The 26,647-nt window shown below is 37.9% G+C and overlaps 1 protein-coding gene across 1 annotated transcript in view; it reads right to left on the bottom strand.

Moving 5' to 3' along the window:
* Positions 1 to 1,294: 1,294 nt before the first annotated feature.
* The window catches only part of DCAF13 (DDB1 and CUL4 associated factor 13), a 26,980-nt gene continuing 1,627 nt past the window's right edge, over positions 1,295 to 26,647 (bottom strand). The window contains exons 3-11 of the mRNA XM_041470597.1: positions 23,854 to 23,961; positions 22,076 to 22,165; positions 21,041 to 21,196; positions 20,269 to 20,346; positions 16,338 to 16,420; positions 14,260 to 14,424; positions 10,998 to 11,133; positions 2,635 to 2,798; positions 1,295 to 1,850 (exon numbers count right to left, since the gene is read on the bottom strand). Coding sequence (XP_041326531.1) covers positions 1,763 to 1,850; positions 2,635 to 2,798; positions 10,998 to 11,133; positions 14,260 to 14,424; positions 16,338 to 16,420; positions 20,269 to 20,346; positions 21,041 to 21,196; positions 22,076 to 22,165; positions 23,854 to 23,961 — 1,068 coding nt within the window. The 3' untranslated portion in view covers positions 1,295 to 1,762. The remainder of the gene's footprint in view (positions 1,851 to 2,634; positions 2,799 to 10,997; positions 11,134 to 14,259; positions 14,425 to 16,337; positions 16,421 to 20,268; positions 20,347 to 21,040; positions 21,197 to 22,075; positions 22,166 to 23,853; positions 23,962 to 26,647) is intronic.

The raw sequence follows: 26,647 nt of genomic DNA, 5'->3' as shown, positions 1-26,647 counted from the left end.
ATTCAGAGTTCTGCAGCAAAGCTAATAAATTCCAAGCAGCAGGGCTTGTTCACACCAGAGGTTACCATGACTCAACAAATCAATAATCAACAGCTTCAACTCACGCAAAACTGACAAGGCTGAAAATTTTTAATCACATTTCAGGAGATTAGTCTGGTTTTGCAAATCGTGCAAGACTTGACTACAGCTGTGTCACAAGCCACATTTTGAACTGCATATTCTCCCTCAAATTTTTCAGTATTTCAGGAAGAAAATAAACTGTATTTGGCACAGAGTGCACTGTATTAGTACAACAGGCACACAGCCAGCAGCAGCCTATTTCCTGATCTGTTCCACTTCTTCTCATCATCCTACTTATAGCTCTTCAGATCTGCTTCTCTTCCTGCATCACCCCATAAAGGTAAGTGATCCAGAGAGTAAAAGATACATTATGGCCTCTTATCACCAAAGAGCCATAATTTTGCCATGATGATTCAGGAATCTTGCCCAAACAGTACTGCAAGAGACAAGTTAAAGAGTAAGAACCAGAAATGCATATGGATTAGTGTCAGCAGAAACATTAAACAGGATACTATATGAAGGCAAGTGCTCAAAGTGCTCAATTTCCAGAATAAAAAAAAAAAAAAAAAGTATTAAGTTTACTCTAATTGAGCTCATCTTTTTTTTTTTTTTTTTTTGGTGCATAAGCTCAGGACAAGAGGAGTGTCGTTACACAATGTTGTGTTAAGACTTAAAAAGAGGTTTTTGTACAGATGATGTTAAGCAACATTATAGTTATTACATATCTCATATCTCTCTTCAGTCTAGACAGCTTTGTTTAATTCCAGCAGAGTTTTCTCATCACCTTGGTAATTTCAGTAAAAGCCTGTTTATTGCACGGGAAGAAAAACAGTGTTTCCCAGGCAAACTGTAAAGGAACTTACGGATACAGACACCTTGTAAAGTGTGAAACTTGCATTTTTCTTCTATAAATGTAAAATAGAAAGCTTATAATAAATATCAAAAAGAGTTTCTGTGCTTTATAAAATTTATGTAATTTTTTCATCCAGATTTTGCAAGTTTTAAAGAGAAAAAATTATTCAACTAAGTAATTATCAATATTAGCAACTTAACAGTCTGAAGTTTGGTCAGCTTATATAACAATAGTTAAAAAGACAGAGCAAAATTATAAATGTTTACAGATGTCTGAAAATCCTGTTGAATTTTTTTCTGGATAAAAGAAAAATAATACATTGTACTGTAAGAAGTATAATGCAGACATTTGGAATAATCAGTCGAAATAATCAAAATCTAGTCCATTGCTTAAGGTCACTTTATTAAATTTGTTTAAATAAAAAATTTTAAAAAGGACAGCATATAAGGACAATTTTTGTAACTCCGTATGGAGCAGTTTTTTTTGCTTTGACAAGTATTAACCTATTTTATAATTTTTTGTTATTAACAGTACCAAGGAACAGAACTGGAATTACAGATATTCTCCACCAAGTTATCTGCTTGTATCAAAAGGGTCAAACTCCACGGCAATATGCAGTGTTGGGCCAGTACCATCAGACAAATGGCAAAAAAACATTACAGGGGAAATTCTCATAACTACTCAAAACAGATGATGGCTTGAGAAGTCAGAGGATGCACAAACTTGGAAGAGAAGTCTTGTTTCTGGAACCACATGCTGTCTTACCAAAGTCCATCCAATTTTGTACAGTGTATTCTTTTAATAGTGACGTTTTTCTTTCATTGTGGCATTTTGTACACGTGAAAACAATTATTTCACTACTGCCACAATATGCTTCTTCCTCTCTGGCACCAATGGCACAGATCCTGGCTTGCTGTGCTTACGACGATTCAGTTCCCTAGAAACAAAACAGAAAAATGAAACTCAGTAGTCAGCACAAATGTTTAAGAAATACTGCCTTCCTCCTCAAGCTACTAACGAAGTTATCCTACAAAGAAAGCCAAAAAAGTTAAGAATTGCTGTTTCTAATAACCAAAAGCCACATACTCCTTTGGGAAGAAGGACCATCCCTTTTGAAAGTAACTTTAAAGTTGGCTAATTTAGAAAGGTTTCAAATGAGCCTTTCCTTGGGAGCTCAGCTTGGTTTTCATGTCAACACAATCAGCTACTCAAGTTTGAGGAGGTTTTAGCTAATAAAGATGACTACAACCCACCACTTTACTGTTAATTCAATGGCTACAGCAAAGTATGCCACCTTCTACTCCTAGAAATTCCAATATGGCAATGATCCAGGTGGCATAAAACATTCATCCTGGAATCTGGCATTATCAAGAAAACCAAAACCACAAACCCACAAAAAACCAAACAACCCTCCACACACCCCATAACAGCCCATCCTATTTCCACTGCAATGGAGCATCATGCCATGCTTAACTCAGCACTGTGGCTCCTTCCAACACGGCATCTGTTGCCATGTCTTCACTGTACTTTTGGGAAGCAGCCAGCCCTCTCTGCCACTGGCACTCATCTGCGTTATCCTTACAATCAATCCAGTAGCTCATGATCCCTCATTTAGGTGCTCAGAGGAGCTCTACCACTCCCACAGGCCACTGCCACAGCAGCACTGCAGGGATGGGTTTTGTTCAGAGGAAGAGAAAGTAGAGACAAAGAGGAACACGCACTTGCGCCGCCGAGCCTCCCTCATGATGCGCTGCTCCTTGATCTGGCAATAAATGCTCTTGGGCAAGTGTCGGTGCTGAGCTATGCGCCGGATCTGGGGGTGAAACTGGAACTTCTCCTTCAGCTTCTGATTGTAATTCATAGCTGCCTTCTCTCGGGGTGCAAGCTACAGGGAAAATAACACAGACAAGCACGTTATAAAGGAACAGGGATTTAACTGTCAATCTGCTCTACAAAACAAAATTTTTACTTTTCATTCAAATGGCTTATTTCTAGTACATTCCTTCAGAGTACGGGTAGGTAAGTATTAAAAAACCTAAAATTCCAACAATACCCCAATGCTCAAGCACAAAACATTATCATTTTAAAGCTGAGTGAAGTAACCAAATTTAATTCTCGAGAATCAGATTTTAATGTGCTGTAGAGTGACAAATGACAACACAAATAGCTGACAGTAAACACTCTTTGATTAGTCTTTCCTAACCTCGGGTGAGGACCAACTTTCCCTGTAAACCAAAAATTTTCAGGCATTTTAATCACTAGCCAGTGTAATTACAAATGCTGCAGAGGAACTGTCTTCATGAACAGCTTTACAGAATCTTACCCAGTACCCTGATCCCTTGGGAAGCACAAAGCATGGATCAGATTTCAAGTATCAGCTTGACTAAATGGCACACAGAGAGTTCCAACTTTCATCAGGCAGCAGAAAAGTCTTAGTATCACAATCATATGAAATACAGGAGAGCTGGTATTGCCATAAAAGACTAATTTTTAATTAATGTTTAAAATTCTGTCCACCAACAACACCATAAGTAAGAAAAACCTACTCCTGACAGCCAATCCACAGAAATTTTTTTTTTCAACACGGCTTTTTTCCTTTGGTCCTAATGTTTATTTATCAAAAAGAAAAAAATGTGTTTCCTGTGGTTTTGTTTAAAGCATGCATTGCTTTGTGAGGAAGAGCAATCTCTATGTATTGTGGATTTACTTGGATCTTTGGGAATTTCAGCCTAGTGAGTTTTCATATCAAATTTATACTAGCAGATTTTATATTTATATGATTTTAATCCCATCCTCTTTTTCCTAACGTCCTGCCCAAACTCTGTAATTCCAATATTTCAGACATCTTAAAAACCCTTCATATTTTCAATTAAACCACGGCACTAGACATTTGCCATCTCACATTTATATCACACTATCTCCACCTGTAAAACAATAGTTCAGGCAACTTCTGTTTATTCAGCTTTGCAAATGACTCAGTGTCACTAACTTCTCACTTTCAAGAAAAGACAGAAACTGATGCTAACCAAAAAAAAAGGCAGTAACAAAATCAACAATTTTATTACACACACAGTTGGAAATTTCACTTACAATGTAATGAAACACCTATTTCCCTCCCCTTGAAATCAGCAATTGGCTATTTATTCTCCACTATGGAGATCACTTTTGTGTGTGAATTCTGGTAGAATTTCTCATGAATTCCAAATAAATAAATATCGCACTCAGATGATTTTGGTCCAGAATACCATAAATGGTCTGAAAACAAGTATTGATAAAAATTACCCCAAAGGAGCTTCAGATTTGGGACAATAAAGAAACCAGGTATCAGATACAGAGTTCCTCATGGCTCAAAAAATTCTTATTCAGACAAAGATACATGATGCTCTTAACCTGTTTCTCCACACCCTCTTGCTCATAAAATCCACATGCTTCTGCTTTACTTACATTCATTGTGGACTCTGAAATTGAAATTGAGTATATTTTACAGTCTTAGCCCACTAAAGCTACCCTCCCCCTTTCACTGAAATTCCTTCTTGTGAGCCAGCCTGTGAATAGCTGGTTCACTCTCAGTAAATCCCAGGTGTTCCCACTTTGCAGAAAACTGCAACCATAATCCAAATTAAAGAGCTTTATTTTAATTAAATGCAATGATTTTCCTTTAATTTTAGAAGAGCAAATTGCTGCTGATTTAGTATAACCTTGATGATTCTACAGACAAGAGGTGAATCTGTAAATTAAAGACACAACCAGGACATCTTATTTTAAAAAATAACATAGATTAAGAGGTGGTGGAGCCTGACTCCATTTTTATGGGTAATGTGGTACAGAGAAAGGGACACATGGTGACTTTCAACCCAACTACCAGATGCCAGTGGCCAATACACCTGGCTGTGCTAAGTGCACCCTCATCCACACCATGGGAAAAGAAAATTTTGCAGTAATGACAAGTTTCCTTCATGAGAGGTAGCAGATAGCTAAGAAGGCACATAGCAGTAAAACACTGAATTTTACCTCTCTCTTGCAAGTCATTTTACAAAGGTCAATGTGAACAGCCCAAGAGAACAGTGTTACTTCCCTTTCTGTTTTGGGCTGGAGAAGATGCACAGCACGATTTGCTTGATTAGAGATCTCATTTATAGGGACTAGAACACTCTCCAATTTAATATATGTAATAGATTAGGATTTATGTGACATCATGAGGGGAAGACATGCTTAAAGGTGACATGTAACTGTTTTTTCGTATGTTCAAACAATAAATGTGCAATTTCTTTCTTACATGAGGAAAATGAAGATTATTGGCAGAAACATAGCTGATTTGTGTCACTTACACAGGAGGACTTCACAGCAAATACTGAGGGTGAAAAAAGGGGAAAAAGAACTCTTTAAATGCAACCAAGTTGTCACCAATAGGAAAATGCCTCCTCGAGTAAACTGCCCATGCCTCTTCTCCCTCCTGATGACACAGACTGCTTATTTTTCCATCTAAGCAGAAGGAAAGTAAGCATTTTTGCAGAGCCCTGATTAGAAGCTAAAACCACCCTTAAAAGATTCTTCTCTTCAAGAGGGCTGTATTTAAAACTCCACACTATTAAGACTTCTGTACTTCAGCATGAGAATATGAAATGAATGTTTATCTGTCCTCTTCAGGTTGCCCTTCTACGTTAGGGCAGGCAAGAGCACAGATGCAATATATTTTTAGAATCCAGATATATCCCAGCAATTTTCTAGACCATAGCTTGTCTTTATTTGTTTTTCTATTGCTCTGCTGAAAGCATCTTCTAAATTTATAGCCATGAAGTTCATTATTCATTCTTTCCTGGACCAAAAATTTTGATCTCTTTACATCTAAACGGATGACAAAAGCAAAAAACCAGAAAGGTAATGTAGGGCAATGTAGATATACATATAAGGTAATAAAATCATAGCTACAGGGCTGAAGTTGCAGGTGCACTGAATCACAAGCTGAAAATCACTATGAAAAGAATGCCATGACCCACAGGATCTGGTACTGCTTGTTATCAGCATTATCTCAGACAATGGAACCACATACTAGAAACAGACTGAAAGGATAAACAATTGCTTAAGACAGTTTTGACGTGCTCCTGCTAATGCACTTTGCTAGATCAAAAACAAGATTTCTAACAGCACTTTCCCCTCTCTCTACTAGCCCATACTCAAAATCTGGTATTTCTACATTTTTTAAGAAAGCAGTAAACCTAGGCTCCACTACTGTCCACTCACTCATCAGTAGTTTCACTAAAATTCTAAGCATCCTAACCCACTGCTCGGTTCTAATTCATAAAAGTAACAGACAAAATTTTGCAGCCGTTACTCACAGAAGTAAAGTTACTAAGAATTCACACTCTAAGAAGTGAAGTTATAGCTTCTTTTTTAATGTGGCAGTAGACTGAAGAGCAATACAGCTTTTACAAGTTTTACTGATGGTTCATTACTTTCAGTACAATTCAGAAAAACCTAGTCTATCCCTTTCTATCAATTACATTAATTGTACTATTAACTGAAATCCACTATATGACTGCTGCTTTTTCAGCCTTTCCACTCAGACCAGGCTTTATTTTCCTCCTCAAAAGTCAAAATCAATATCTTTTCATAAACCCCAAACTTCTTCAAAAGCACAGGTAAAAAAAGCAACAAACATACTTAACAAGCCATATTTTATGTATTTGAACAGTCTAGAGTTTCTCAAGTCTTAACTGAGTCTTTTGCTTCTGGGCATGCAGAGATAGATGTTCATTGCTTTAAAAATAACACCTGTTACATCCTATTTAATAATACATATTACTCAATTAATGAAAATTTATTAAAAGCTAAATGTAGAAAATTATTTTGAAGCAACCTCTGCAGTAGCTCCAACACAGATATTTGGGTTTTGTTACCCCTATGTAAAACCTGTGCAGACTTAATTGTCGGTGGAGTAGAGACACAAGATGCCTCTGGCTCCTCCAGAAACTTTCCCTCTTTCTTTCATGTTTCACTGATTTTGAATAATGAGTGCAGTGCCAAATACATTAAAACCCAAAAGAAACATGCATGTCAGAACTGATGACTGCTAGGGAACAGCTCAGAAAGTACAACTTTCCAAGTGGATAAATGTTCACCAGCTACAACATGAGTATCATATATTCACTATAACTTCCTTTGAACTCAGCAATGTGAAAAAACAACTAAGTACTCGAAAAAGGAAAAAAAAAAATTTGATTACTATTTTTCTTTCTCTTTCGGGATGTTGATTTCTACCCACCCCCAGCACAAAAAATATCCATCTTAAAATACAATGTATTGCAAGATTTTAGCATTATATCAGAAATACAGTGACCTTTGGATGAGTCATTCAATCAAATCTTCTCAGCAAAGAAAAACAGCAGACCAAGCAACTAAGCATTTAAGACATATTTTGACACTTCTGACAGAATTACTGAATGTTCAGCTTTGAATATTCAAAACATTCAAAAAATAGCCACAGACTGTGGAATGACTGGACACTTATAAAATAAGCAAGCATATGCCTGTGAAGATAAGAACACCAACACTCTAAAAAATAAGCAGATACTAAAAAAACATCAGTGGAACCTGCTAAATAGCCATTAACAGTTGCATTCTTAAGAATCACAGGAACTACCTGGCTGGATCAAACAGGGATTTGCACTGAATCCAAGCAACATTCCCAAGATCTATCCAAGAGCGTGATAAGCCATGAGGCCTCCTGAGTCCTATTAGCTACAACTGCTCTCTAAACCTCTGAAAAATAAAACTTCATAGTGCTTCTAAAAAAATTTTAAATAACTATAGCTACTTCAGACAGCTTCAAATTCTGTGTCGTGCTAAATTCACAGCTTCAACACCATGCTTGAACACATTTCCATATAAGACACAGGGATGTGAAATGTTTTTTTCTCATTATAATGTAATTCTTCACAAGTTCATCTCTATCCTGTGAAGTGAGAGCAATTTTTCTATGCCCCTTTTAAGTTCTTCCTGTATTTCTAAATAGTTTTGCCTCTTAAGATGACTTTTGGTGTTGTGAGGTGTTTTCTTTAAGATAGGATGATAAATTATGGGAGGATTTTAATTTATTTCACTTTTTACTGACAGTAAAAAAAAAAAAAACCTATAAAAAACAGCCCCACAGAAAAAAAATCCCGCCAAGAACAACTCAAAAAACAGGGGGGAAAAAATAGACCACATGTCCCTTGACCTGTGTCATAGATAGTTATCGATTTGGTTCTCTTGGGAGCCGACAGCGCAAGTGCTGTGACAGAAATACACACCCTTACACACCTTACAAAAACTTCACTGGAATGATCCCACAAGAGCAGAACCATATTGTGGGTGCAGCCTCCAAGGGGCACATCAAGCAACAGCGCTGTAGTCACAAAGAAAAAGAACAAAGGCTGTTTTGTGTAGGATTCCTGCCAGGTCAAGGAACACAGGAGTATTAACATGCAGACCATATCCAATAGCCAGTAGTCACAACTAAGTAGTGTCTTTTTTTAGGCCCATCCATGGCCAGTTTTCACTGACTACAGAAAACAGCAGAATGTCATTTACCAGTCTATGTTCTGAACACTTAAACGATAGCTAGGTTGTCCTCTTGGTATGCAATATTTATGCTATATAGGAGTAGCTGTGTTTGCCTATTACTTCCCAGAGTCAATTATCCTTACTCTTTCATAAGAAAAGGAGCCAATGCCATCTAGTAGTCAGTACAGTGAACTTTTTGAACACATCTGGAAACATTAGGAACCCTTCTACATGAAAAGGTATTTGTGACATTCTTGTTACCCACTTGTCCTTCACAAGAAGGGCTCAGAGTAAAGATGCACGTCAAAAATACCAGATAATTCTGTTACAGAACAGCATCTTAAAGAGAAACATCGTGATCTCTTGCTAAAAACATAGTGAGCAAACAGAGAAAGCTTCAGCTAATATAATAAAATTAGGTGAAAAGGGTGTTGCCATGGGCATATGGATATAACAGAAGGAACACAGATAATATTTCTACCCAACACTGCACTATCTAAACAAATTCAACACAAACGTTAAATCCAAAAATAAAGTATTTAATGAGCTTTGTGGAATCCCCAAAATTAGCAACTATGGAACTGATATTTAAGTGTTTGACCAAAGCACCACATGGGAAAATACCAATAATCAATACAGAAGAGCAGGGGAAAAAAGAAAAAAAAGAAAAAAAAAGGTATCTGTTAAAAAATTAAAGTAAAAAAAAAATCAACCTAAACAGTAATTTGTAATCACAGTTACTGCAGAGACCACAAAGCTGTGGGATTTTTTAATCTACTGCTCAGTAGCAAAATTGAGAATACTAACAGGACTTCCCAATACCTATGGTGGGTCATGACTGAAGATAGACAAGCTGTTTTAACTGTGCTACTCCACATCCAGTGCTTCAGAGTGCACAGCAGTCCATGAATTATCCTGTTTCCAGTGTAGCCCTAAGTACTCCTCCACTCCCTCCACCTGCCACCTCTCCCAGCTCTGCTTCACTTCCCTCCTACAGATGCAAGTTGATGGAGCTTCAGGTAATCACAAGCAGTCTTCAACATTAGTATGCAACAGATCCAGCACCTCAGCTGTATCACATTCTTCCATAAATCACAGCTTCCCTTTCCTCTCCCCACCACCCTTCACAAGATCAAGCAGAAACTCCACCAGACATTATTTGACAGCTCTGCTGATGGGCTCAGAAAAGGCAATGTAAGCACATGCAAAATACCATAACAATATAAAGCTACATAAAGGGATTACTTCCAGCACACAAAGTGCCAAATTCATTCTCCAAAGTCACTCAATACTTTGACACAACTGTGCAGATTAATCTATGCAATTGGTAACTGAAAGGGAACATTTGGGCTTTGTCGGTACACAAACATTTGAACAAGTATAACTGATTTGTATTTTCTACATTTCTCTAATGAGGCTGGTGATCGTTCACACCAGGAACACCTCGACCAAACAGACTTACACTGAATTAAGCAGACTTCAGATACCACCCTAGTTTGCCCAGCTGGTATCTGAGTTACACAGGTTAGGGACAATCTCGTTGTCTAACTACACATCAGTGCAAATAGTCTACTTTACAGTGCATATGCTTATCACAGCATAATTTTTTTATACTTTTTTTTTTTTACAAACAAACTGCATGAATGAACACAAACTAATCACATGCCAGTCAAAATCTTTAAAAGCAGTAACTCTAAACTTCAATAGAATTACTTAAGTATGGCTAAACAGAATTTATTACCTTTTTCCCAGTGGTAAAGGATGAATTCTAACCATTAGCACACAGGTAAAAAATTCAAATCTAGTTTAGACAGAACTGATGATTAACACTAAACAAGACCAAAAGAAGTCATCTTGTGTAACAGTAATGAGGTATCTCATAATAATATATGATGTAATAATAATAAGAATTATTATTATTATATAATAATAATTATTATTATAAGCTGCAGTAAATGCAATGAGCTGTACTGCACATGTCAATCTACAAATTAAACACAAATGTCAAACCATAATTTTACAGCTTCCCTTCATAAAGGAGTTTTTAAATATTGAAGAGGCTAACTGGTTGTAATAACAATAAAAACCCCCAAACGTCTTGTGATAAAAAAAAGCAAAATGCAACTCTTACCACTCCCAGTTTTTCAGAGGCATTAGCAATAGAATTACTTAAGTATGGCTAAACAGAATTTATTACCTTTTTCCCAGTGGTAAAGGATGAATTCTAACCATTAGCACACAGGTAAAAAATTCAAATCTAGTTTAGACAGAACTGATGATTAACACTAAACAAGACCAAAAGAAGTCATCTTGTGTAACAGTAATGAGGTATCTCATCCTCTTCTTATTATTATAAGCTGCAGTAAATGCAATGAGCTGTACTGCACATGTCAATCTACAAATTAAACACAAATGTCAAACCATAATTTTACAGCTTCCCTTCATAAAGGAGTTTTTAAATATTGAAGAGGCTAACTGGTTGTAATAACAATAAAAACCCCCAAACGTCTTGTGATAAAAAAAAGCAAAATGCAACTCTTACCACTCCCAGTTTTTCAGAGGCATTAGCTTTCCACAGGCGAATATTCATCTCATCTGAGCCACACAGAATGTATTTGTTATCTGAAGTCCATTTTACAGTGATGACGTGCTGCATTCGTTTGGTATGATAAACCTCCCTAGAGCAAAGAGAAACATTTTAAAACGATCTATCATCACTTTTCTCACCATTACCTTTCAAACAGCAGAAAGCATTCTGTTCAAGGCAAAATATTTTTGTATTTTCTTGCTGTTGTTTTTTAAAAAACTGACTTTTTTAAACACTGCTGATCTTACCTTTCTATAGACAGAGATACAAAGGAAGTGTGATAGACTGATAAAGGACCACCTAGGATAACATGCTTTTTAAACCAGTGCTTTCACAGAAATTATAGTAAAGAGTTAAATAATAACTCTTTTTGCAAAACGTGCTAAGGGTATACAGTATGAAATGTATACTCTTCTTGAAATAATTTTGATTCATATGCTTTTACACTGAGAATTGTATTCTCAATGTAAAAGCATTGAGAATTGTATTACATTGAGAACTGTATTCTGTATTACAGAATGGGAATGCAGAAAAATAGGTGCCAAAGAATCCGACACCAAACAGGCAAGGAAACATCTCCCAGCTGTCCACTTATGATACGGCAATGGATTTGCTACTCTTCACTGTGATTTCCCTCCTTTACCTAAAAATGGATTCCATTTCTTTTTTAATTTCTGCTGATCAGACTCCTGCTCAACAAGTGCTGTTGAAAAATGTTTCTGCATGCTGCAGTTAAACTAATATTTAAGTTGAACTTTTGTCTATTTTTCATAAAGTGTGTATAAAATTTATTATTTTATTTCTGCTGTAAAAATAAAGGACTAAATACATTTTTTGGGAGTTTTAGCTATTTATTAGCATTCTGAAAAGAAGGAAAAAGTAAGACCTATTTATTGTCTACCAATAACCACTCCTTTGATGCATCAGTCATGCACTACAGCTTATTCTCTTTCTCCCACTCAGTTATTTTTGCAAGGAAAACCCAAGTAATAATGTAAAAGAAACATGTAAGCAACACCTTGAAGTGGTGAGGAAAAACTAAAGTGGGATTGAGCTGAAGTGGTTGTGAGAAAAAGAAAAGTAATCAATACATCAGAATAAATAAGCTTTAATGAGCTTAATCACCTCTTTTAATTCACCAGCAAGCAACTCTACAAGAACAACTACGTGGAAGACTGAGCACAACTACCATCAGAAAGTATTAATACTCACATCAGTTTTCCACTGTTTAATGACACGTGTGCCCATCTGCACTTTCACAAGAATTTCTGTGTTTTACTTTCCTTCTATCACATGACTCAGTAACAAAGCTTTTCTTCACCCATCTTTGGGGAACTAAGTCCTTTTCCTTTTCACACTTTGAATTTGCAACCTTTGCCTATCCTGTGACTGTATTAAATGTAATTTTTCAGGGACAGGAAAAAGAGGAAACATGGCCAAATAACCTGGATTTGTCATTTAGAAGTTTGAACAGAAATACAGTTCTGTTTACTAAGCATTTACTAAATTTAATCAACTTCATAAAAAACCTTATTTCTTAGGGCTAAACAATTTCACTATTTAAATTTTCATTTTAAAATAAAATAGAAAGCAATTGAAGTTAGGAGTTTTTCAGATTGGCAGGACATCAGAAGTAAAAACTAGAATAGCACCAGGATCCTTATTTACAGGTATTCCTAACTGCCCTCTCAGTTTTCCAAGCAGGATCAGATCTTCTATTTAGAGACTTTCTCCATTCCATGAGATTAATATCAACTGTGCAATTCTAAAGAAGCCCAGCTTCTAAAAAATTTTAAGTGTGCCAGAACACTCTAATCAGCTTACATAAGGCAAAGTTTTTCATTTGTAAAGCTTCTCCTCACTAGATTTATGGCTACAACACAAAAGGGGGAAAAGTGTGTACAAAGAAAAACTCCTTCCACAGGCCTTGGCAACAATCTGCTAAAATGTGAAATAAAGCCTTTTACTGTTGTGTTACGGGGTCTGCAAACTTCTCCTCAGTGATGTGTATTAACTTTACATATCACCACTTCTGTGAATGTTATTAATTCCTACAAAGAAGCTGCTAACCACATTGTTTAATAATGCAAGTCAGAAAAAAACCCCAAACCTACAAAGAAAATGCACCGCCTAATTACATTTAAAGTATTATTGCAAGACAAAGAGAACACGAAAACTATCTGTAGATTAGATATAGAGGGAATGTAAATAGCCCCTCCCATTATTTAATGCAGCATAGGAGCACAAACAGTTACACAGCATGCACAATTTCATCAATCAATAATACAAATATACTCCTTCACCAACCAGTATTTCAACATTTGCACCCTCAAACCACCCAGAACTTGACTTAGTAACAACCTTCTGGGAGGACAAGGCTGGAGAGAGGAAGTCAAGCAGAAGTAAAATAAAGTTAAGAATAAAGAAAAAGCAGGAAGAACTGACAAGAAAGAATAATGAAGGCAGGTTTATGAAGATCAAATGATACCAGAAAGATCAGATAACTTGCTCCAGTTTTCATCAAACTGAAAGAAAACCAAAAAATAATGGAGACACAGTAGATTCAATCTGAACTCCAGCAAAATATTTCATATACTGACTTATGAAACCTTACATGAAAAACAAACTCCATGTGAATTGTATTCAAAACACTGTATTACAAATCAAAGTCAGGTTAACAAAATATGAACAAAAGGCAGTAAGTGAACTGAAACAGATCACAAAAGGGTCCCAAACTGATCCTCAGGAATTCACACAGCAATCTATTTTTACATAATGCCTTTAGCAATCATCCACACAGGATGAAGACAATCCCTAAAAACCAAATGCTTCAATGCTGTAATACACTGCAACTTAAGTGGTGACAGAAACAGAAGAAAGCAACCTAAAAACATTAAAGATGCATCGACAGGGAAATCCAACGGGATTCACCATGGTGAAATACAAATGACATGGGCACAGTAATCCAGTCTAATTTTAATTCCATGTTGTGGAAATACTGCTACTTGTTAAGTAGTTCTACTCTTCATCCATACTCCTGAATTAAGCCAACTACACAGCCTGTCAGTTTCAAGCTACCGACAGAATAAGACTTCAACACTCAAAGGAAGCAAATGGCCCAATGAAGATGTTAATGAATGAATTAGTAATTTTGAGGATTTGGGAGGATGTCACTGGAATGAATGATGGCAAGAGAGAAAGGTGTAAAACTACTCACCTGCTGTGACCTTTGTCTACAGGAAAAATGCGGATGGACTTATCAAAGCTGGCAGATACAAATTCTTTCCCAGTGGGTGAATAATCCACATCAAGAACAGCAGACACGTGATCCATGTGCACCATCACGGGTGATTCAAGAAAGCGCATATCAAAAGTATATAAGCTTTAAAATAAACACATCAGCAGCTTAATATCATAACAAGTCCTAAGTAAACAGTACATTTTACATAAACCACACTAAAGGACAGAGCCATATTGCAGAGGGAACTCCTTAAAACAGCTCATAATACGTGAAAAGAAAGAAAACTACATTGTTTAGGGTTTGAAAGAAGCTTGTTAATCAGAGGATTTAGTTATTGGATCAGGTTTCTTGCTCCCTATCAAAGGACAGATAAGCTCCACTTCATTATCTGTCCATGGGTCAGACTCCAGGTATCACACTGGCCTCCTTTACTCCATCTGCCCATATACGTATGCACCCTGAACTTGTAAAAGCATCTCTTAATCATTACAGCAAGTCTATCAGTTCTGAGAGGTTTCTTCATATTCCCATGCTGTGAACTCCTAGTAATTCAGAGTCTACTGTAAAGTTCCATTTGGTTGGCACCCTTTGTTACTGCCTAATTATCTTAGGCAGACAAGTGCAAGGAAAGCTTGGTGTAGCAAGTCTAGGAGCGCAGGGAAAGCTTGGTCTTTACCCACGGAGACGCTCGTTCGCAGAGCACACTATCTATAGAAAAACATTATGTTAAAAGTAAACACCCAGCTGCTGGACCACAGCTGGTTTGCTCTTAAGGACTTTAAAGCTCAGATAAGGCCTACCTCTACTCCCTTTGAATAAAGAAGCTAGGCATAATCATTGTGTAGATCATCAAATAAGCATATGTGCTTTACAGACAATGCATTTACTGGAATCTGATTAAGATATACTATTTAGTAGAACTATCAGGTTAAAAAATTTAATTCAACAGGTTTCTCACCTTCCCTTCTGCAGATGAATGCATAACTGAAATTAAATACATCTTACTGAATACTATAATGGTGATTATTGATTTTTCCTTCTAAATTCCCCAAGAGAAAGTATGCAGCATCTTATTCAAAACTGCTACTCCATATAATCAGCAAATACTTGCATATGCATTGATGTGTGCATTTGCCTTTGCATACTAAATGCTTTAGGCTGCCAGAGGACAGTTGTCCCTGACAGCAACAGCTATAGTTTTTAGTTTAGCCAGAGGAAGAAAACAAAAATTAAAAAAAACCAAACCAGCCAAAACCCAAATTCATAAACAAGAAACCCAAACTTATAAACAAACAGATTAGGATGTCTAATAGTTTTACCATAACATAACATAAATACAAGAAAAACAGCACATTAAATTTAACACCATTTTCAAGGTCTGAGCCAGATTCCATTTCCTTAGAAAAACAGCCTTAAGATAAGTGATAAAATTCCTATGTTCTAGAAGAAAACAGTGATCTATTGTTAGATCACTGACTTCCTGGAAAAAAGGATATGGAGCATATTTGCAATGGCCTAGTTTTGAAGAGACAGCTTTTTCAATATCAGATTAGCTGTTCACATGAATAGTATTGTTCAAAAGTAAAAAACTGCTCTGAGACATTGAAAGGATAAGTACTGCAGTCTCCAGAACTGTCTCACAAAAGATTAAATTTTTTTTTTTAAGAAATGTTCTCATGAAAATAGCTGATCAGTACAATGTATCAAGCTTCACAAGAGCTGGCAAGAAAATAAACACTTATATTGCCTCAGACTGGACCAACAGTACTTATTTTCCAGGACCCATCTCTAGTTATACTTGCATTGGTTCAGCTGCATTTATTCTAAATTACACTGCTCTTTACCCCTCAAGTACTGAGACACACAGAGAGAGGCAGTCTACTATCAATTCATATTTCTTAAAATCTGTATATAATTCTCTAGGTTATAAAGCAATTCAAATTTAGAGTCTGAGTAGTCTTTTAAAAATTTATTTCAGCATGATCATAAATAACCAAGATACAGATGAAAAATATAACCTGTCCAGGATTATCAAAAATCAAGGTTACACTTACTTGTAATCTTCATTTGCTGCAGTAAAAATGAAAGCTTCCATAGGGTTCCAACACAGTGTGTTTGTCCTCATGTTCAAGATAACCTGAAATATATTTACACGTTGCTACCTTGTTAAAGGCAGTAAAATACTCACTGCAGTTCAAAACATCCCCTGAAGACAAGCACTTAGTAGATAGATAACTATGGCAGAGGAATAGTACATGACAGAATGTTTCCTCAATAGTGTTAAAGTGAAACCCAAGAACCTCCTGTCCCTCATTACATGTTTACTGCTTTGGGCTACACAACAATTAAATTTTCCTCTGTATATCACCTTAGAACTAATTCTTCTAAGTGGTCATTTAACATGGCAACCTGCTAGTGGTCAACAAGTAAATCTGGAACTTCCAAAAATTTCACTTCTCTGTCCTATTTACAGGAACCTTTAGTTAAGTAATCTATAGAAACACCTAATTAAGTGGTTACTTCAAGGGATATAGTCATTCACTGAAGCTGTGAACCAGCATTTGCAAAGCAATTGTAACATGTTTATGTTCCCCCAGTTATTACCCCTTCATTATTTTATGTCTAAAATTGCAGTTCACCAATTCTCCTGGCCAGTTGCCATTTCCTGAGGAAGTGCCAACCAAGGCACACAGAAGTTACTGTGTTGTCAGGTACCCAGCACTCTCACTGTATCAGCAGTGAATCATTCCTCACACGTTTGTAAGATTTGCTTGCTGCTTGTAAGCATATGGCCAACAAAGAGGCCAGCTGGCCCTGAAGTGGGAGGAAGGCAGCTGATAACAGACTAATAAAACCCTTTTACTTTCTAACTGCAGACTAGACAGGAGGCACTAGCAAGCTGTATGTTGGATGTCCCCACCTTGGAGGACAGCTGGGCCCCTGTGGGACAAGACATGGCAGGGAGAAAATCATCTGACACACCAGACACTGCAGCTTTGGCTTCTGCCGAGCCTGAGAGGAACTTCCAACCATTTATTTGAAAATAAGAACTACACAGTATGCCTGACACAAAGTGGATGTGTAATTACAGAGCAACTGATTAACAAACTGAACAACTCTAAACAGGATTTTCTACAATGCTCCAGGCCAGCTATAATCCTACCTAAAAATCCTGAAATTTGGGTGCTTAACACTATGGTACTCAAACCCCATTTTTGTTCTTGGCTTACTACACTGAAAACCATAAATTTACACACATATTTCAGAATATAGTTGCACAATTATAACCCTTCCAGTAATTAACACAGTCTCAAAACAAGTTTATAGTGATGATTTTACTGAACACCCCTCCAAAAGACTGCATTGAATGTGTGTCTATTCCTCTCATTCTCCCTAAATCCTAATTTCCTAGGTGACACCATCAAGTTCATTATAAAGTCTGTGTTGCAGAACACTGCTTATTTTCAGGAACTGCATGCAACCAGAAGTGAATGTAATCATCAGATCTCTAAAGTGATCTCTAGTGTAAAAAGTAGACACTGAGATGTCTCCTGTTTACACTAATGCGACAACCAGAATCTGCTCAGATCTCAGTATTGTCCTAGTTATAAAACTTGCACAAAACTGGGAAGTTAATAATCAAGGACTGTTCTTAATTCCTTCAAGTTTATCAACCACTGCAAAATGAGCACACAATGTTAACCCACTGTATGTATAGTAAGTACTTTAAGTCATGTTACAAAATAACTTCAATATTGCTAAAAATCCAGCTCTTTCCAAAGGAGTCAAGTTCTGTCATGCTCCGAATCTCTTATTTTTTCACCAAAATTTACAAGCCTTCAGTTGATTTCAGCAGTGGCTTTTGGAATTAAAATAGTGCCTAAGAAATAAGATTGTCTGTACAGTTCTAGCATAAGGTTTAGTAAAAACTATGTAAGGCAGCCTGGGCTGGAAGTGATTTAAGTTGCTGTAAATACATTAATAATGGCATTTCAGAACTATCTAAACCCACACCAGAACCATTTTTAACTGCTATTTTTAATCTATTGTACATCTTCTTAGAAAATGGGTGAGTTTAAGTCCCCATTAAGACAAGTCCAAATTGTGAAGTCCCTGAAGACTTGATTCTCTGGGTTTAATTATTTTAACTGTGAACAGTTGATTACAAAGAATGTCAGCCTGGAAATGTTGAGATGACTTTAACACAGAAACATTACCCAAATAATTAACCTGTTTTCCTTTACTACCTACAAGGTTTCTAGTTGAGAAACCTAAGAATGCATCAAGCAAGAGAAAACACAGTTCCTGTCAGCTGTTAAAATGCTAGTCTATCTTTAAAACACCCTAAGCTTTCCTGATCCCACAGGTTGCACAAGAATGACTTTTGAAGAGTACCAATTCCTACCAAAACATTTTCCTCTTGTCTTTCAACAGAATTGCTTTCACTCATCTTTCCCAGCTTTTTTTAGACTAGTTCCTCTTTTGAACCTAGGTAGCATCTCACTATCTCATCCCTCCCTTTTTAAAACTTAAGGCTTTGAAACTCACACTCAGGACAAAAGGGCAACAGAGCTATTGCTTCATGATGTGAAAAGCTGTACTCCTATTTCCATTAATGAAGGGACTCCCACTGAGCTCCAACTGCTTTGCTGATCAAGTCCCAGGAACATAGCAGTGCCAGAAACCAGCGCCCATGCATCAGTAAGGTACCACTAATAAGCAAAACCCTTCTCTTAGGAGTTCCAGAGCTCTTAGCTCTCAATGCAGAAATGGATATTTCACCTACTCTCCACAGCAGAATCATCCCTGTCGCAGGAAGAAAGCCAGTACTGTGCCCATGGAAGCAAGGAAGTACTAGCCAGTGTTTTATTCCTACAGCAGGAAATGCACCTCAGCACGCTGCTTACATGAGATACACATATACAAACACAGTCTACAACAGTGCACACAGTCTACAATAATTCTATATGCACATGTATGTACAGTCATATATTTAGCATATATGTAAAATTCTGTTAGATTCAAACTTAGCTCACAAAGGATCAAGCTGCATCCTTTGACCAGATGCTGCAGCTCTACAGCACTGGCTGGGTTCATTTCAACATTCAGCTCTTTAGCTGGCATCACTTACAAGTTTCTATAAGCACTGCCTCAGTGGCCCAAATGAAACTTCACTAAAAATTGTTGGGGCACAATTGGGAGAGAAACAAATATTGCTATGCCAACAACATTCCTTTTTATAACTAAGTACCATTTCAATGATGTAGTGTGTATCAGCTCAGTGATGCTGCAGACAGTATGTAACACAGGAGAACACTGAGTGCACATTCACAAGCCAGAATACTGCATTTCAAGAAGAATATTTTTAAGATAGTTCTGGGGCTCAGAACTACTGAACTTGATTGAGGTTTGATATGTGTGTATGAATTACCAGCCTCTTATCTAAATAAATACAAATATTCTGTTAAATAGGAACCTTTAGGTCATCGGTACGTTCCACATACAAATATTTTGAGTACACTGCACAGGATTTCTGAATATTTATAGTAGGTGTATAGGGAAGGGTTTATCTTCCTTTGAAGGAGAAACCCCTTTTCAAACACACAGCAAGGCTCTCCAGTGGTGAAGCTACCTTGCTTCCTTCTGGCAAGGAAGTGAAAAAAAAAATTTTAAAAAAATCACATAGACAGAATGCAATATAGGAACATAAAGTTCTTATTATGAAATTGCTGTCAGCTCAGGCACTTGATCAAGAATTACAACAGAGTGAGCATGACAGCCTGTCTGAATGCAGAAAAAGGCTCTTCCAACTCTGTATTGTTTAAATCCCAACATTAATTGAAACTCAAGACTGAGACAATGAAAACTCAGTGAACTCAGATTTCAGAGCTCCCCGATCTCTACTGTCACCAACAGTTACATGCCATTAATATATTCAGTATGATTATCAGCAACAGTAATTAATCTTAAAAAGAAAAATATTACCTTCTTTAATGGAGTTGATTTTCTCATATCATATAGCACAATATTTCTGTCAGAAGCACAGCTTCCCAAAAGGTAAGTCTGAAAAAAAAAAACCACCAAAACCAGTGTGTATGGCCTTTTGAATATTTCTAGAGTGTGGTTAACAACTTACATCAGATACCTCAGCTATTTCACAAAGCTGGTCATGAGTTTCCTTTTCAGTCAAGAAAATACATTCATTAATTTTTCTGTACAGCTAATTACCCAGCACAAACTTTTAAATAGCTTTCCTTGTAAGATTCAGAATCCATGCAGTGCCCTCTACTTTAAAACTAACAGACAATTCCTCATAAACACTTTTCCCATGAGCACAGCCCAGTCAAGGGGTATAACAGAAGTGCTGTAAAAGATGAAATGAAATTGTTTTGCCATGGGGAGGGTGGGAAGTCTCAGTCACAGGGAGTAGAATACTGGAACAGATGAACTGGCAGCCACTTAACTGCTACACTGTATGACTGAGGTACCAGGGATGTATTGTTGTGGGCAGAATGGAGACTGCCCTGCTTTTGTTTCTCCTCTCCCACACTAACAGAGACAAAAGATAAAATTATATGGTACTACATTCCAAAATAATATAACCATCAAAATCTATGTATACATCCCCCTATATATTCCATTGAAACATAAAATCTAAATTTGGAAGAAAAAAAATAATCAAGATGGTGTAAACAGAGTTTATATCTCATACTGCTCAAGAAAAATACTAATTTCCAATATATTACACAATCATTACCTCAATGGGATTAAATTTTACACTGCTTATGCTATCAAAACCCCAAGTCAGAGAACACTTAGGGCTTGTCCTTTGTTCATCCCAAATGTCCACTTGATGGCCACAGGTAGCAAAAACAGGCTCCTTCCAGTGGTGATCAATTCCTGTATACACTGTCTTTAAGGGAAAAAAAACAAAAAACAAAGCAAAAATTTTAAAACCCAATTGTATGCCTAAATACTCAAGTATGTCCTGTTAGAAAAAAAAAAAAATCAACAAACCTTAGCATGTGGAGTCTCACATGGTTTTTCTCATTCATATTACTGAAAATTAACTCACCATTGCTACTAGAAACTAAGCCTTATCAGATGTACCCCTTCCAGTAGGCAAGCTTTCTTTTCCATTTAAAGTGCATGTATGCATTTCTTGTGAATTTACAATGGAGTTGGCACTGAAGGCATATTTACAAAATCCTGGCTGATTTTAAAGCAAATGAAAATTTTAAGAGTGCAACTGTATTTTCAGTGGGGACTTGAATTCCACAGACACTGCAATAACTAAAGAGTCTCAAACTATCTATTTGAAAAAAGCATTTAATGTTTTTCTTAACACAAGCTTTTCATAAATTCAAAGTGCCAAAATATCTATTTTTAGATTGCTTTTGTCAATAAGGAAGATGTAAAGTTAGTATTTTGTATTGAATGGCTGTGAGATATTGGTAGGAAAAGTAAGTAATGCAGACTAAGCACTGACAATACACATCTGAAAAGACTACAGAGAAATGTGACCAGTTTGCAGGAAAGGGATAATTAGTACAGACAGAGCTAAGCAGTCTCTGTTGGCATTTGAAGAGTCCTTTCTGGTTACATGTAAAGTAAGTGTAATAAAAACATGATATTTTAAAAGTGCCATTATAAAATTTGCCAGCAAATTACAACCAATTATGATAACAGGTGATATCAAATTATTTCTCTCTCCTTCAAAAGCTAGATAAGAAATGATTCAAACTTAATTCAAAAGAAGAGATGTGGGAAAATCAAAACTCAGATTTACTACCTTTCCAAGAATTGTATGAATAGGTTCTTCTTCTTCTCCATATTCTGGGCTCTCCATTTTCCACTGCTTCACGGTTTTGTCATCACCAACCTGGAAATATTAGAGAAATCATGTACAGTTTTATGTAAATATATTCCCTTTTATTTTGCTAGATGTGCTTTGCAATTAAATACAGGCATCCTTTAAAAAAATATTCTGATATACACATGCTTCCTCCTGCCTGTTCATTGTTCCATTTTACACCTCCAAGCTACAGATTAGCTCTCCTGGCCATAACATGTCATTAAAACATGTACATGGTCTGACTGCAGTGAACATTCTTTGTATCAGCCCACCTGGCACTGTTTTTGATGTGTGGCTGAAACAGCCCTGATGCAGCACCCAAGCCCTGGCTGTGCATTTCCCCTGCTCCCTCTCTGTGTCCATCATCCCTGCTTCACCCACCAGCAAACAGGCTTGGGGTGGGCAGCAGACTGCGAGGGGACACGGGCGTGACAGATGTCCTGAACTGGCCAAAGGAGTATCCCATAGCACAGAACAATGCTCTGCAATAAAAGCTGCAGTACTGGGAGCAGAAAGAGCAGGTGGGGGCTGCTCAGAGATTGTCTGGGGATCTGTCGGCTTCTGAGAGCAGGCGATTGATTCCCAGTTTGTCACTTGTTTCCCACCACAACTTTCCTTCATCTATTCCACTGTCCATCTTGATCCACGAGGCTTTTCCAGTTTCCAAAATAGATAGCTGAACAGGAAAATGGTGAGCTGGAATGATAGCTATTTTGTAAGGCTACATTTTGTGATTTTTAATCAACTGGCACCCTAAGCTGCAAATTATCTTCTGGAAGTCACTTTGGTGAACCTGTAATCAGTTAAAAGGCACTTTCCACCTCAGTTGCTCTGGTTACCTGCTCCAAATTTTGTTCTACCTCTTGCACTAATGCCAGCACAAGCTTTTGCAGGGCTGTACAGTGCCTGGATCACGAAAACAGGCCTAAAATTGTTAACTTTACAAGTTTATCTTCCCCTCCCTGACTGCACTACTGCTGTTTCTCTCCCTCTCTCAATTTTCAGGCAGATTGTCAAAAGGGGAGTAACTAACCTGGAGTCACTTAAGATTTTTTACTGTGGCTTTCCCTATATCCTAACTACATCCCTGTGACCTAGTATGTACCTTAGAAAAAATAAATATACTGTAGGGAAAATGGCTCTTCTATGACCACTTCAAACAAAACACAAACTCATGACACTTCCTGTTTTCAAAAACAACTTCTTGTTGTGTTGTCTTCGAACTGTTTTAATGCCAACAGGAAGACACACTATTTCAAAGCAGTTTACATGCAACTGAACCTGTTGTGGTTTTTTATAAAACAATAAAAAATGATCTTAACTTAATCAGATTAATCATAATATATGCAAATGGTCACTTTTTTACATGGTATATGTATATGCAAACGGTTACTTTTTAACTTTTTTACATCTTGCAATGAACACAATCCATTTACTACTTTAACAAAAACTAGTTTACTGGAGTTTTAATTACATGACCATCTGTTAGCTCTTTGCTGGTATTTATCCCTTTGATGGTCTTGAATGACATCCATATCACAGCATCAGAAAAAACTTCATCCTAAATAGAACTGTCGCGTTCACCGACACATTTAATAAGTGTAGTCATACAATATTTAAATGTTCTATGGCAGAGAGCAAGGTTCTCAGTGGAAAACAGATGGTGAGCAGGTACTCTGTGCTGCTGCACTGCTAAGGAGACACAGAATACTTACAGTGAAGAATGATGTACCACAGAAACGGGCACACATGCCTCGAACAAAGCCTTCGTGGGCTTGTATCGTGCGGATGCACTGTCGTTTGGTCAAGTTCCAAATTTTAACCTGATAAAAACAAAAAGCAATTATTCTGTAAGCTTTCTACAGCCCACAGCGGCAGTTCATAATTCAAGTATAAGAAACCACATATGCTGTAATGAAATGGCAGAGTTGGCTTGGACATAGGTCAGATTTGATCATGTTAAAAATTAATAATTTCTTTCTTGAAAATAATTTTAAAAGTGATGTTCTTTCATTCCTACCCTCCATCCTGACTTAAGCTGTATACTTTCTGCATTTTGCACTCCCCTATTTTTGAACTGGAATTCTTGCTAAAAAACAGAAGCAGTTATAAAATTAGCAGAAAGTGGTCTTTAAAGACAAAAGCACAAAGAAATTGGAACCAACAGATTTTTTTCTGTCCAGCTGCTGTACTACATTGTGTGTGGATGTCCACCTCTCACAGAGGTTTCTGTTTCAAAGCTTTTGGGCTCATTTAAAAACCAACAACAAAGAAATGGAGGTCACTTTTTATATTTTTATGTATTTACGGTACCAAGTACTTTACTTGCTCTATCAGTGGATAAGAAATTTGGATAAGAACTTTCACAGAAATGTGTTCCACTTCTCTCTGAAAAGGTTAACTTCCCTTATACTACTGCATGACATGTGTACTTTCTATAAAAAAGCAGAAAGCAACCAACTGCCTAGAAGACCTTTAAACTGCCCTTGAATACCTTCAGAGTATTCAAGTACTATCAAATGAGCAATGTAAGGGTGAGAAAAGACAGGTAATTCAGAAAAGACAGGCAGTTTTTTCTGCAACTAGTTCCAATTAAAGTGTCCTTGACCGCTATTTACAATAGCTATGTAAATCAAATATATACAGGGTTAGCCTTCTTTACGCAGTACAAAACCCTGTTATTCCAAAAAATTTTTGGTTGTGTGCCCCTTCACCCTAGCTAATCTGGCAGTTTAACTTCTTTAGGGGGAGGAGTGGAGAAGGGGGGTCATGTAGGCAGCAAAAAGCAACCACAATGTGTATTGGCTTTGCATGGCTAGGTTTTGGTAGTGGGAGTTGACAGGGGTGGCTTCTGTGAGAAGCTGCTGGAATCTTTCTCCACATCCAGCAGAGCCAATGCCAGCCAGCTCCCACACAGACCCACCCCTGGACAAGGCCAAGCTAAGGAGAAATGGTGGTAACAACTCTGTGATAACACTTTTAAAAAGGAATAAAAGTTAGTGGGCAAACGTAACTGCACTCAGAGAAGAGAGGAGAGAGAATACATGAGAGAATAACTCTGCAGACACCAAGGTGAGGGAAGAAGGAGGAGGAGGAACTGAGGTTCCTCTGCAGCCTGTTGTGAAGACCACGATGAGGCAGCAGTGCCCCTGGTGCCCATGGAGGAGGTTAATGGAAGTGCAGAGATCCACCTGCACCTGTGGAGAAGACTGAGGCCAGATGCACCCAAAGCAGGCTGTGATCCATGGCAAGCCCTTACTGGAGAAGTCTCCTGGCAGGGACCTCGGGACCCATGGAGAGAGAAGCCCACACTGGAGCAGGTTTCCTAGGACTTGTGACCCTGTGGGGGACCCACACTGGAGCAGCCTCTGCTTGAAGGATTATACAATGTTGAACAGCCACCCACAGAGCAGCAACTCGTGAAAAGCTGCAGCCTGTGGAAAGGACTCACACTGGAGAAGTCATGGAGAACTGTCTCCCACGGGAGGACCCAAGTGGAGCAGCAGAGCACCTCCTCTCCCTGAGTAGAGGCAGGAAGAACTTGTAATGAACTGACTGTAACCCACTTCACCCACTTCCCTGTGCTGCTGGGGAGGAGAAGGGAGAGCCTGGGAAGGAGGGAGGGGTGGGGGGCAGGTATTTTTAAGGTTTTATTTTACTTCTCATTATTCTGTTCTCAGTTTGTTAACAGTAAATTCAATTAATAACCCCAAGCTCAGTCTGTCTTGTCCCTGGTGGTAATAGGGGAGTCACCCAAAGCAGGCTGTGATCCATGGCAAGCCCTTACTGGAGAAGTCTCCTGGCAGGGACCTCGGGACCCATGGAGAGAGAAGCCCACACTGGAGCAGGTTTCCTAGGACTTGTGACCCTGTGGGGGACCCACACTGGAGCAGCCTCTGCTTGAAGGATTATACAATGTTGAACAGCCACCCACAGAGCAGCAACTCGTGAAAAGCTGCAGCCTGTGGAAAGGACTCACACTGGAGAAGTCATGGAGAACTGTCTCCCACGGGAGGACCCAAGTGGAGCAGCAGAGCACCTCCTCTCCCTGAGTAGAGGCAGGAAGAACTTGTAATGAACTGACTGTAACCCACTTCACCCACTTCCCTGTGCTGCTGGGGAATGGAGAACTGTCTCCCACGGGAGGACCCACAGTGGAGCAGCAGAGCACCTCCTCCCCCTGAGTAGAGGCAGGAAGAACTTGTAATAAACTGACTGTAACTCACTTCCCCCACTTCCCTGTGCTGCTGGGGAGAAGGGAGAGCCTGGGAAGGAGGGAGGGTGGGGAAAAAGGTAGTTTTAAGGTCTTATTTTACTTCTCATTATTCTGTTCTCAGTTTGTTAACAGTAAATTCAATTAATAACCCCAAGTTCAGTCTGTTTTGTCCCTGGTGGTAATAGGTGAGGGATCCCTCGCTGTCCTTATCTCAGCCCATGAGCCTTTCCTACAATCTGTCTCCCCAGTTTCTCCCCTGTACAGTGGCAGAGCTACAGAGCAGCAAAAAGTTT

The sequence above is a fragment of the Pyrgilauda ruficollis genome, unplaced genomic scaffold, assembly GCF_017590135.1.
Source record: "Pyrgilauda ruficollis isolate IOZ18807 unplaced genomic scaffold, ASM1759013v1 scaffold25, whole genome shotgun sequence".
NCBI classification, from domain to species: Eukaryota; Metazoa; Chordata; class Aves; order Passeriformes; family Passeridae; genus Pyrgilauda; species Pyrgilauda ruficollis.
Note: the sequence above shows the minus strand (reverse complement) of the source record. Positions and strands in the feature narration are given on the sequence as shown.